This window comes from Bombina bombina, chromosome 5 (genome assembly GCF_027579735.1).
Source record: "Bombina bombina isolate aBomBom1 chromosome 5, aBomBom1.pri, whole genome shotgun sequence".
NCBI classification, from domain to species: domain Eukaryota; kingdom Metazoa; phylum Chordata; class Amphibia; order Anura; family Bombinatoridae; genus Bombina; species Bombina bombina.
This window is the reverse complement of record NC_069503.1, coordinates 71,845,794-71,860,150: the sequence shown is the minus strand read 5'-3', so window position 1 is coordinate 71,860,150 and position 14,357 is coordinate 71,845,794. Positions and strand designations below refer to the sequence as shown.

Below are 14,357 nucleotides of genomic sequence, written 5' to 3'. Positions count from 1 at the left end.
GTGGCGATGTCCAGTCGGCAGATTAGGGGTTAAAAAATTTATTTAAGTGTTTGCGATGTGGGGGGGGGCTCGGTTTAGGGGTTAATAGGTAGTTTATGGGTGTTAGTGTACTTTTTAACACTTTAGTTAAGAGTTATATGTTACGGCGTTAGCCCATAAAACTCTTAACTACTGACTTTTAAATGCGGTAGGAGTCTTGACAGGAGAGGCTGTACCGCTCACTTCTTCCAAGACTCGTAATATACCGGCGTTAGGCAAATCCCATTAAAAAGATAGGATACGCAATTGACGTAAGGGAATTTGCGGTAAGCTCGAGTCGTGGAAAAAAAGTGAGCGGTACACCTGTACCTGCCAGACTCGTAATACCAGCGGGCGTTAAAAAGCAGCGTTGGGACCTCTCAACGCTGTTTTTTAAGGCTAACTAAAGACTTAATCTAGCCAATAGTATGTTAAAAAAACAGCTTATTATGCATAATTATTCTCTAAATAAACATAATACCAAGTGAATGATTACATACTACCATGCAAAATCTTATGTACAAAATTCATTTAACCAGATAAAACACTTTTAATGTATAACACTATACTGCTAGTGAAAACTAACAATTTGCTAATAGCAGAAAGCAGAAGACTATAAATTATTGCTAAAACAAACAAAGCATACTACAGGGAGTGCAGAATTATTAGGCAAGTTGTATTTTTGAGGATTAATTTTATTATTGAACAACAACCATGTTCTCAATGAACCCAAAAAACTCATTAATATCAAAGCTGAATAGTTTTGGAAGTAGTTTTTAGTTTGTTTTTAGTTATAGCTATTTTAGGGGGATATCTGTGTGTGCAGGTGACTATTACTGTGCATAATTATTAGGCAACTTAACAAAAAACAAATATATACCCATTTCAATTATTTATTTTTACCAGTGAAACCAATATAACATCTCAACATTCACAAATATACATTTCTGACATTCAAAAACAAAACAAAAACAAATCAGTGACCAATATAGCCACCTTTCTTTGCAAGGACACTCAAAAGCCTGCAATCCATGGATTCTGTCAGTGTTTTGATCTGTTCACCATCAACATTGCGTGCAGCAGCAACCACAGCCTCCCAGACACTGTTCAGAGAGGTGTACTGTTTTCCCTCCTTGTAAATCTCACATTTGATGATGGACCACAGGTTCTCAATGGGGTTCAGATCAGGTGAACAAGGAGGCCATGTCTTTAGATTTTCTTCTTTTATACCCTTTCTTGCCAGCCACGCTGTGGAATACTTGGACGCGTGTGATGGAGCATTGTCCTGCATGAAAATCATGTTTTTCTTGAAGGATGCAGACTTCTTCCTGTACCACTGCTTGAAGAAGGTGTCTTCCAGAAACTGGCAGTAGGACTGGGAGTTGAGCTTGACTCCATCCTCAACCCGAAAAGGCCCCACAAGCTCATCTTTGATGATACCAGCCCAAACCAGTACTCCACCTCCACCTTGCTGGCGTCTGAGTCGGACTGGAGCTCTCTGCCCTTTACCAATCCAGCCACGGGCCCATCCATCTGGCCCATCAAGACTCACTCTCATTTCATCAGTCCATAAAACCTTAGAAAAATCAGTCTTGAGATATTTCTTGGCCCAGTCTTGACGTTTCAGCTTGTGTGTCTTGTTCAGTGGTGGTCGTCTTTCAGCCTTTCTTACCTTGGCCATGTCTCTGAGTATTGCACACCTTGTGCTTTTGGGCACTCCAGTGATGTTGCAGCTCTGAAATATGGCCAAACTGGTGGCAAGTGGCATCTCTGCAGCTGCACGCTTGACTTTTCTCAGTTCATGGGCAGTTATTTTGCGCCTTGGTTTTTCCACACGCTTCTTGCGACCCTGTTGACTATTTTGAATGAAACGCTTGATTGTTCGATGATCACGCTTCAGAAGCTTTGCAATTTTAAGAGTGCTGCATCCCTCTGCAAGATATCTCACTATTTTTGACTTTTCTGAGCCTGTCAAGTCCTTCTTTTGACCCATTTTGCCAAAGGAAAGGAAGTTGCCTAATAATTATGCACACCTGATATAGGGTGTTGATGTCATTAGACCACACCCCTTCTGATTACAGAGATGCACATCACCTAATATGCTTAATTGGTAGTAGGCTTTCGAGCCTATACAGCTTGGAGTAAGACAACATGCATAAAGAGGATGATGTGGTCAAAATACTCATTTGCCTAATAATTCTGCACTCCCTGTACTATCGCAAACCACTTAGTATATGTCATGATCAGATCCGATCATCGCCATGTCTCTGCGGCTCCCGGATTTCTTACTGTCACTAAGCATCACGTTGCTTAGCAATGTGACGCGGCCTTCCTGTTTCCGTCCCCTTCGTCATCAGGCTTTAAAAGCCTCAGCGGGACATCGCTCCGGTGCCCGTTTGTTGTTGTTTTCTTGCTGCTGCATACCGGCTTGTGAGTACCTGGTATCTGATTAAAGGGACACTGACCATTGCTTTGCCTGACCACTCTGCTGCCTCATCCTTGTATCTGATTAAAGGGACACTGACCATTGCTTTGCCTGACCACTCTGCTGCCTCATCCTTGTATCTGATTAAAGGGACACAGACCATTGCTTTGCTTGACCACTCTGCTGCCTCATCCTTGTACTTGATTAAGGGAAATTGTTCACTGCTTCATTTGATCACTCAACTGCCTTATCCTTTGCCTGTTTTAAAACTCCAATCCGAAGACCTGCATCTGTGAGTACTCATATTTTCTTTTTCTACAAGTTAACCTGTTCATTGTTATTCCTGAGTGGGTCACGTCCTGGTTTCCTCTCATCGTGCTAGCGTGTGTTTATCTTTTCACGCTAGCAGTTAGGTCCAATCCTGGACTGGTTCTATACGACTGACAGTATATATATGAACAAGGAAATAAAGGCTGATGTTTAACAAAGGATTTATAGCCAAATGGCGAAATATCAGGTACCGCTACTAAAGAAACATGGTCCGATGTTCAACAAATGATTCTCTTAACAGCTACTGTCAAAATAAATAAAGCATATTACAACATATGACCTGAAAAGCAGCAGATTACAAATTATTGCTAAAATAAATAAAGCATACTACTACCACAAACCATTTAGTATATATACGAACAAAGAAATAAAAGACTGATGTTTAACTAGGAGCAGGAGCGAGCTGCACTTAGTGCTATGACACGGTCGGGCCGGGCTGTGACTATACAGCTGGCCCGATGCGCTGTTTGAAAAAAACAGACCCGCTCAGAAGATCAGAGAGCGGGTCTGTAAAACAGCAGTTTTTAAAAAAAATTCAAAGGGGAAATTTTGTTTTATAATGTTTGCGCTAATATAATGTTATATAATTCTGCACTATGTGCAGAATTATTTAACATTATTTTTAAGGTTTACTGTCCCTTTAAGCTATCCAAAACTTGTGATCAACTAATTTTACTCTCTGAACAATTTTGTAATCTATAACCCAATATATTATCTTAATAAGAAGCCAAATTATTGCATGTGTTTTTAATTAAATTTCTTTCCCGCATATTTTTAGTAGTGTTCAAACAATAAAAGTTAAGTTTTATATTAAGATATTTTGACTCTGTCACCTTAGAGATCTGAATACAAATCAATAACTAAGTCTCTATAATAAGTAACAAATAACAACATATCTAAATATAGCTCTTGAGTGCTATAGATGTACTCTTCTAGTGGTTCTTTTTATAGCCACTAATAACCTGTAAAGTTTTAAATTATTCAACTACATCCCTGACCATATTGTACTCTTTGTACATAAGCAACAACTAAGAGATAAACATATGAAAGTTCAACTAGCCTATTAGTATCCATGTGGGGTTTCCTCATACAACAATGAGTATTCTCAATATACCCCACATAATACAAATTAGATGGTTTTTAAGAACGTGCACACAGTAGCACTTATCTTTTTAAATAGACTCATCCTTAGATATTACACTGTAGTAACACACTTATCTTTAGTTATTCTTAAGATCCATTCTTTTTCCTTTTACCATCTTTCTCTTACTTATGTTTTTGTCTATCAATTTATCATTATTTTTTTATATCTACCATCATAAATCTAATATCACATCACACGCACCATTACTAGCAATGATTAGCTAGTCAATGTAGTAGAATTGTGTATATAATATAATATTGGTGACAACCATTATGTGTTTTGGAAAATTAATCGACCATTCTATTATAGTATTACAGTATAGTATAGTATTTTGGTATTTGTAAATATCCCTGTATGTCACACCTAAGCCCAACCTCCACTCGATCTTCAACTAGAGTTAATTTGGCTAACACAATCTATTTAGGCTCACCTGTGACTACAGGTAATCATCTCTGAGGAAGCGCATGTACACATGCGCGAAATGCGTCAGAGAGAAGGAGCTGTACCTCTTGTCTTCTACCTGCATGAATAAACCTTGAATTGCACTGGCACCCTGGCTCCAATTTCTCCTTTTCTTTTTCAAATTGTTATATATATATATATATATATATATATATATAATCTATAAAAAATGTTTGCCATTGGCTCACCCATGTGTTCAGTTAGAAACCAGGAGTGCATTACTGCTTCTTCAACAAATGATACCAAGCGAATGAATCAAATTCGATAATAGACATAAACTGGAAAGTTTTTTTAAAATTGTATGTTCTACCTAAATCAGGAAAGAAAAAAAATGGGTTTCATGTCCCTTTAAGTATCAGCCAACCAGAATCCGGTATTTCCCTATAGGTTTATAATTAACTGTAGAGCCCAGATAAACCATTTTCATTTAATATTAGTCTGAAGCTGCTATTTGCTCCAGTAATAAATATCACTCAGCTTATGGCCCTGTTGTATCAGTCTCATCACATTTACTGATCTAATCATAAATATCTTGTGATCTGCATATTATTTTATTTCTAATGAGGTTATTTTATAATACATTTCTTATTTCTATTAGCTGCACCTGTTTATCCCACTGATCTGTGACTGATTCTTGTTGTTAGTAAAGACCTTAGTAAGTGTATTCTGCACCTTCAGCTGCTGCTGTTTATGTCACATGATCACAGACTTAAAGGGACACAAAACCCAATCTCTTTCTTTCAGGAGTCAGAACACACAATTGTAAACAACTTTTCAATTTACTTTTATTATCAAATGCACTTAATCCCCTTGATATAATTTGCTGAAGTAGCATCAATGCACTGCTGAGAGTTAGCTGAACACATCTAGTCAGCCAATCACAAGAGACAAATGTGTGCACCAATCACCAGCTAGCGCAAATGGGAAAATTCACATTTGGGTTTATTTTTATATCTAAAATAGCTTTTGGTTCTTTCTAATTTATTTCCATTATCAAATTGTACAAATTCTTTTAAAATACAGGTTATGTGGTACCAGCTTCTACTGATCGCTGTCACATGATACAGGAGCAGAACAAAATATCAGAAAAAAACTACTGCTCTTTAGAAATTCATAGTATGTTTTATTGCATTGCATTGTTTTTTTTTAAATATATATTTATTAGCCATTTCAACATACAATTCCATTAATTTGAGAAGAAAAGAAGAAAAAAAAATACTAACAAGCAGTATTCTGTCAATATTATACAGGTTATACAAATTAAACAAATTAATACTTCAGCTTTACTATTGGCAGAATATAAAATATACCTCTGTACAAACAAGGCTATATATAAAAAAAAAGGAAAAGAGGGACATAAGTTAATTGTCATGCCAAATGGTGGCTTTCTTGATTAATAAAAATAAGACGAACAAAAAAAAAAAGCAAGTGACATGGCCCCCCATCTCCTCTCAAACACCCCTACACCAACCAACTACATGAGGTCATAATCACCATAAGCGATGGCTGTTTCCATATAGATAGTACCCCTAAAAGGGGAAATTATTTGTTTTTGAATTTCTATAGGGAAGCTAGTAATAATATTTTACCATTTATGGAAAAATAGCTTAATTTTATAGTCTGAGTCTATTGAAGTGTCCATTTGTTCTAGTACCAGTTGGTTTTTAAGTTTTTGTATAAATTCCTTCAAGCTTGGGGCTTTCTGCGCTTTCCAGTATTTTAGTATCAAAAGTCTTCCCGTGATGATTAGCATATTTAGTTGGCGAGTGTTTTTATATAAAGATTCCTCTTGACCTATTAAGAAAAAGATATGCTTATCCTTGAACTGTAATATCAACATTTTTTAATTTTTCTACAACTCCAGAAGCAATGCTCTAGGTCTGCGTTTATAGTTTTACATTTCTGACAGCCTGTTGAAGTTTTATCCCATCTGGCCTTTACCTGTGGAGTAATGTATGTTCTATTTATAATTTTTGAATGTGATTCTCTCCAGGAAGTGGCAATTGTAGTTCTATCAGCCAGATTAAAACTTGCTTGAATTTGCTCTACTGTAGTCTGCCATGTGTCTGCTAGTCTTTGCAAGTTATTCTGCCCGAAAATGTTATTAATAAGTTTATATAAAGTTGAAATACTGTACTTCCCTGCCCGGAAAAGAATTATGGCAGGTTCTATTTTGTCCCAGGTCTCTATTTCTACACTATTCTGCAGTATGCCTTGTAAGTAATGTCGACATTGTAGGAATGCATAAAATTCCTTATTTATTATCTCAAATTCTTGTTGGATTTGGGCAAAAGATTTACATACCCTTAAATCACTATCTATTAGTTGTGAAACCTTAATAAGCCCTTTCGATGCCCAATTTTAAAAAATCTTTGAGTTTATTCCTGGTGTAAAATTAGGATTACCTTGGATAGGTAGGTATTTGGAGTATGACACTGCCATGTCTAATTGTTTGAGTATCCTTTGCCATGTTTTTATCACCATCTGTATAACAGGGAGTCCTTTAATCTTATGTGGGCATTTGTCAAAGGGAGTGTGCAGTAAAGCGGTAAGCGAGTATGGATATGACAAGGTTTCTTCAGTGTGTAAGTCTGCATAATAGTCCGCTCCCGTTAGCCAATCCAGAGCTATCTTCCCAATACAACTTACATTATAAATCTCTATGTCTGGGAATGCGAAACCTCCCTCTCTTCTGAATAATGAGAGCTTTTTATATGCTATTGCCCTTCTTTTCTTACCCCATAAAAATTGTATGCAGGCTTGTTTAAATGCCTTAAGGTCCTGTTTTTTTATCAAGATTGGTAAGTTTTGCATTAAGTATAATAGTTTAGGGAACAATAGCATTTTTATTAAGTTTATTTTACCAGTTAGGGTAAGTTTAAATTTTGCCCATTTTTCCAGATCATGTTTTATTTTCAAGAAGGGGGTAATTAAGATCATACCACTCTCTGAAGTTGGTCGACAATTTAATACCTAAATACACAAAAAAATATTTTGCTTCCTTGAAAGGGAAGGATTGCACAGATTTCTTATTTTTATGTAACCAGTAAATTTCTGACTTTGAAGAATTGATTTTATAGCCTGTAAAGGCACCGAAGTCTTGCAGTATTTGTATTAAAACTGGGACATTTTTTTTAGTGTTGGAAGTTAATACTAGCAAATCGTCAGCATATAATAATATTGTTATTCTCCTTTTGCCTATCCTAATCCCGTCCAATTCTTTCCTAAGTTGTATGGCCAGGGGTTCTAGGGCCAGGTTAAATAGATAGGGGGACAATGGGCATCCCTGTCTTAACCCCCTTATGTATAGTAAAGTATTTTGACGGGGTATCATTTACAATAACGGCAGCTGTAGCCGACTTATATATTAGAGAAGTGAAATGAAGAAAAGGGCCCTCGACTCCATACTTTTGTAATGCTGTAAAAAGATGGTCCCAAATGATGGAGTCGAAGGCCTTCTCCGCATCGATTGAGACTATAGCAGCATCTGGTCCTAATTTGACACCTCTCTTATCTGGTTGCTTTTGAAAAAGATTAAGTATTAATTGTAATTTACGAAGATTGCGTGTACAGCTTCTTCCTGGCATGAAGCCGACTTGATCTTTATGTATTATTAGGCCAATAAGTTGTTTAATTCTATGAACTATTATAGACATCAATATTTTATAGTCGCTATTTAGCAACGAGATCGGTCTATACGACCCTACTTCTTCTGGATTTTTATTTTTTTTAAGAATCAAAACGACTAAAGATGCAGCAAAGTATTTTGAGCATTTAGTATTTTCAATATAATATTGATTAAACAGGGATGTTAGCAATGGGGCAATGTCTTCAGCGAGAATTTTATATAGCTCTGCAGGGAGCTGATCTGGCCCTGCGGCTTTGTTTGTTGACAATTTTTTAATGGCATTTATTACTTCAATAACTGTAATAGGAGAGTTTAATTCGTCTAAACTAGCCCACTCAAGTCTTGGGACCTGTACTTCCCTCCAGAATTTCTTTTTCGCTTGTATATTAGCTGTTGTTTCAGCATAAACTTCCTTGGAAATATAAGGAGATGTGATTTTGGATTTCTTTAATATTTGTGATTCGCCCTGTTGGGGTCTTGATAGAACCAATTGTGACTCTCTTTTTTTGTAGTTTAGTTATGTTTGCAAGAAATTTACCAGCTTTCCCTCCATGCCTATAAAAAAAAGCCTCTTTTTAAGATGATCTTGTGCATCTTTCTGTGTTAGAAATAGCTCTCTTTCTTTTTTAGCTCTTTGATAGGTTACCCATAACACCCTAGAAGGTTCGCTAATATATGAATTATATGCATTGCGCAATTGTGAAGCCAACTCAGTATCTCTAGCCGTGTATTTGCATTTTAGGGCTATCAAATATGCTTTGATTTCGCCTCTTATCACCGCTTTAAAAGTCTCCCATAAAGTTTCCGTTTTTATCTCTATCTATTCATTTCTAATTTTAACAATTTTTCACTTATTAGGAAATAATCTATCCTAGACATTGTGCGATGTGAGTATGATTCACACGTATATTTTCTCGTGTCTGGGTTTTGCACCCGCCAAATATCTTTAAGACATAGTGGATTACAAAAGTTCTTGTAAATATTAATTTCCTGTTTGCTGTTCCTATTTAGTGATGGTCTCAATCTATCCAGGGTGGGGTACCTGACTAGATTAAAATCCCCTGCAATAATCAGGTTATCTGTAGCAATAGAAATTAACTTGGTCTGCAAATTTGCCCAGAAAACTCTATCTACTTTATTAGGGCCATAGATGTTACACAATTAGTCTGATACCTGATATCTCCAGTTGTATAATGAGGTATCTTTCTTCTGGATCTAGCTCTTTTCCTATAATTTTATATTGAAGCTTTTTATGAAACAGAAATGTCACCCCCTTTTTCCTATTTGCACATGGTGTGCCTACGACTTCTCCCACCCAATCACATTTAAGTTTACTCAGCTCAATGTCATTTAGATGTGTTTCTTGTAGGAACGCGACGTCTATTTTATGTCTTTTTAATTGCGCTAGTATCTTTTTGCGTTTTTGTGGTGATGTAATACCCCCTACATTCCATGAAGCAAAATTAATAGAATTAATCATTTAGCTATAAAATAGGGTATCATCCCAACTCAACTCTTGCATATTTAAAACCCATAAAAGCCAGATGGCGCAGGGGGGAGAGAGGAGGGAGGGATGGGGGAGGGCAGGGAACACAAAAAAAAACAAAAAACACAATAGGGTACACAAGACCCTGCAAAAAAGAAAAAGTATTTGGGCATCATCAAATTCTTTCACTGGAACATATTCCAAAGACAACATGATCTAAGGATTTAAAATTATCTAGCACAGTCATTTTATCTACCACGCTCTCAAAGTAGAATGGCTTTCAATTTTGCATACTCTCTAACTTCCTCAGGTGTGTGAAGAATCTTATTTTCGCCATCTGTCAAGATTTTAATTTTAGCAGGGTATATGACCGTGGCTTTTATCCCTGCCTGAATTAGCTTTGTACATAGAGGCGTTATTTCTCTGCGTTTTAGTGAAGTCTCTATTGAGTAATCTTGGAACATTAGAATAGATTTGCCTTCCATTGAAAATGGGGCCTTCTGTCTATATTGTTGCATTAACTTTACCTTGTCTTGAAAGTTAAGAAACCTAGCTATAATTGGTCTACTCTTAATTGTTCCGTCCGGTAATGTTTTTAATGGGCCTATGCTGTGTACTCTTTCAACTACGAAAGGCAACACGTTAGTTGCTATTCCTAGTTCCTGTGGAATTATCATTGAAATAAGCTTGTCTAGATCTTGGTTCACATTTGTCTCTGGTATCCCCAGGAATCTCACATTATTCCTGCGGGCACAATCTTCTAGATCATTTAGTTTATTTTGTAAATTTGCTATATATGCACCTTGATCCTTCAATGTTTGATGTTGTACTATGTTCGCATCTTCCAAGTCGGAGATGCGTTGTTCTGCCTCGTTTAGCCTCATTGTGAATTATTTAATTTCTACGGTTAGATTACTTATGTCTATCTTAATTTGTTCAAACTGTGGTAGCATAAGTTCAGCTATCTGCTTCACTATGTCTTGTGATTCAGAATTAGGGGCATCTGTAATTGTACCTATTAGTGGAGTATTTACTATATTATCCATACTAGTTCTATTTTTTTTTTTATCTCTTGTTTTGGCCGGCATGTTTGATGGTTGTGCTTTATAATTGGTAATAAACCTCTCCATGTAGAAGAGAAGGGGGAGAGAAGGAGTGCAAAGAAGTGAAAAGGATGCAGTGAAAAAGACAAGGAAAAGGATTTTTTTTCATTTTTTTCCTTTTTAAAAAGAAAAAAACATGTGTTTATATTATCTATTTGAATGTGTTATCAACAATGTGGGTGTTACAAATATTTTTTTTATTTTTTTTTAATTTTTTTTTTTTAAATTTATTTTTGTGTGATTGGGTTGTGTTTCAAAACTATATAGTAATTCTAACAGGTTACAGAAGCTTACCTGAAGATTGTGCAAATTCTTTTACAGGAGTAAGTTTGTCTACTTAGATAGACCTATAACTTAAGTGAGACTCTTATTATTTTCAAACTATTTGGCAAAAGAAAGAAAGAAGATAAAAAAAAGAAGAGATGAAAGCACAGAAGGATTAAGGGGTAAAAAGGGTCCCCTTTTAAATGTAATATGTTTTCCCGTTGAAACAATCAACCAGATAATCAGTTAGTCCTTGTAGGCAATGGATTGTGGGTATATACAATGTACCAGTTCAAGAAGCTAACCCTGAGTAGTATCAGTCTAACGTGCTTTGACTAATATTAGTAAATCTGTATAGAGCAGTATACATTAACCCTTTTGCGTAGTCTTTCCATTTTATATACACTATATCATGAAGTAAAGAATGGGTGTAGGGTGTCTTGTTATTTATAGTCATACATTTACCTTATTAAAATACCCTTAACATCATTGCTATATATAGTCAATATTTGTTCTAGTACAACTAATAGAAAAACCCTTTCCCGTTTAAAGGAAAGCAGGAGAGAATATTAAGAGGGTATAGCTGTATACAATATGCAATCTCATGTATCTGGCAGTGGAAATATTTCAAATTAACGTGCTTACAATTATTGATAGTAGATCTATCTTTTTTTGTAACAAGCAAAAATATCTAAGTACCAGACGTATTACTGTTTAGAATCAAACCTTGCACCTATTATACCATATTAATTGTAAGTCACTATTCACATCAGAGTGCACGAGCAGTTCACCACAAGTGACATTCTGTACATAAGAATGCGCAGGCATGTACTATGTAAGAACACCACTGATAAGCGGAGGACAGTGGGAGCAAGAAAATGTCACATTTCTGATTTAGGCAATTCCTTCAATATTATGATTTTTCAAAATGTTATTGTCCCTGTAAAGGAAAGGCAAACACAAGAAAAACAAAAGAACCTTTTCAGGCACAGTCTCAGTTGTTATTAGCCAGTCAATCAGTGCCCGTAGTTGCTCCCAAGGTTGATAGCTGGGTAATAGGGAGCGCAACTGAGCCTATGCAATATACTTGTACCGGGCTTTAGGCCATCTTTTTCCTCCTTTACCCTTTACTGGGATGACTCTCACTTATACTCCAACACACTTGTAGTCACAGATTTGTGCCCATCTCAAGGCCTCTCTTAGTAAACAATAACAGTACCTTATGCGTAGCTTATAGATTCGTGAGGCAGCAGTCTCGCTGAGATCAGTGTCCAAACTGCGCTTATCTCTCTTGACCGGTGTACTGGCTCCCCTCTCTGGTTTCCTTACCAGAGTCAACAAACACGCGGGGGGGATTCCTCTCGGTAAGTGGCTTGTTGCGTTATGTAAACGCTGTGCGGACGATCACCTCAGTATCTCTATCGTCATGGCTCTTGCAGGCTAGGTACAGCTCCAAAGTGCTGTGGTAACAGTGAGCGCACGCCCACCTCCGGCGTCGCATCCGATGTTGCTCAGTAGGCCCAGGTGACGAGCCTCCATACACCTGAGGTATAGACCGTGTATCGAGCAGATGAGTCCCAGTATAGGAACTCTAGTATCCGTGGGCCGGCAAAAGAAAAGAATGGCCCCAAGGACTGGATCTGCTGCTTGCTGGTTCTTGCGGCTTGACTCTTTCCCAACAGAGTCGCAACACGCTGCTATCTCACGTGTCTCCGCCCCTTCCGGTATTTCAATTCAACTCATTGTTAGTATGCATTTGTTAATTTTGTTCTGTATTTTATTATCCTTTTAAATTGGCTGAGCTTGCTAGAGAACATATCTAATTATGTTATCACTCTATGTAAACACAAAGGTTTCCTTTTTTATCTCTGTCATAGATAACAATTGAAAATAAACATTTTAGTGCCTATCTCTCACATACCCTCTAGTTGTGTGATTTAAGACAACTCGGTACAGACCAAGAGAATTTAAAGGACTGGGGGTGGAGCACATGACAATTACAAAATGTCTGACAGAGAGGATTAATAGGCAGTATAATGCCAATACTGTAGTATTAGATTTAACTTACATTTGAACAACTCTTCTTCAACATTTCTTTTCTGGAGAAAATATTGTTCATGTCTAAGTGCTGCTCTTTAATTTAAATGTTAGAAAAAACATAATAATAATATATTTGTAAGGTTGTGGTATGTCATACTCATAAATAGATTGTCTACTCCTGAGCTTATATTGTATGGGTAATAAAGGGATTATCTATCTTTTAAAACAATAAAAATTCTGGTGTAGACTGTCCCTTTAACTGTACTAAATGCTTGTGGTGAATCAACAGCACATATGTAATAACCTAATCAGCTGATCTGTATCACATGAATTGTTATGTGTGCCTTTAATTATACCATACGTACAGTTAATCAGAACCATTAGTTATTATTATCTGTCTAAACCATTTAATATACTTTTTACAGACACGACCAGAGCACTGAGAGATATCAGGTATTGATGTAACTGGAGTGAATAAGGGAACCTTCTTCCTGAGCACAGACATTGGAGCCTGTTATCAGCATGAACTCATATGTGTTAGGTGAGTAAAATAGATATTATGCTGACTTTAATTACAGGGAAAATAGAATAGATCACTCATTAAACAAATATAAACTATTATATTTATATCTGCATCTTTTAATAACAGTTGTGTCAGTGAGGGTTCTAGGGAAGGAGCAACCCCCATTAGGCTGGAGAGGAGGGTCAAAATCCTACTCCCGTCTCTATTCTTTTTAGACAGATCATGTCCATTAACTGCCTAACCTCACCCCCAGACCTGGTTCAGTACTCAGAACCCCTTCAACTCCACCTTCCCCTGCCCTGACCTCGCTCATGGACACCCATAACTACACTTATGCCTACCTTGTTCCCATGTGTGGATCACCCACACCTCCCCAATAAGTGTTCCCCACTCCAGAACTGCCACTGATTTGTGTGCTTAGTTTTACAGTGAGTATTATTAAAAGTAATACAGTTTTCAGTTGTTTATATAAATCAAACAACCGCAATCACAATCTGAGAAGTATCATAAGATCACTACTCCTTAGCCTCTCATAAAATATCACTCTGATTATTAGTCTGTGATGATTAAGACATCATGTTCTCACCCAACTGGTTGAGCAAGAGCGGGCAGGCTTTTATGTGCATTTGCTTGTGCAACGTTAAATGAGGTTGGTAGTAGACACCTATGTTGCCCAGAATACAGATGTACTTGTTCCCTAGCCAAGAACATTAGCTGCTTGCACCTTATTTAATGTGGACCTATAACTTTTTATCATAAATGATCTAGTTTATTATGAAATAGACAAATTTGTTTTCTTTGTCTTCCATTTTATTAAAATTTGTGATTTACAGGCAAATACATTTAAAAACACAAAACAAGATACATTTTATTGAGTATAAATTAATAATATGTTTTTTTTAATAAAATGGATTATATTATTTAGAATAAACAG

At 36.5% G+C, this 14,357-nt stretch overlaps 1 protein-coding gene across 1 annotated transcript in view; it reads left to right on the top strand.

Annotated features, from left to right (window-relative positions):
• LOC128661324 (uncharacterized) overlaps window positions 1–14,357 on the top strand; it is a 93,556-nt gene that overhangs the window by 76,577 nt on the left and 2,622 nt on the right. Inside the window, exon 6 of the mRNA XM_053715593.1 lies at window positions 11,809–11,912. Within this exon, the coding sequence (XP_053571568.1) occupies window positions 11,809–11,912 (104 nt within the window). The remainder of the gene's footprint in view (window positions 1–11,808; window positions 11,913–14,357) is intronic.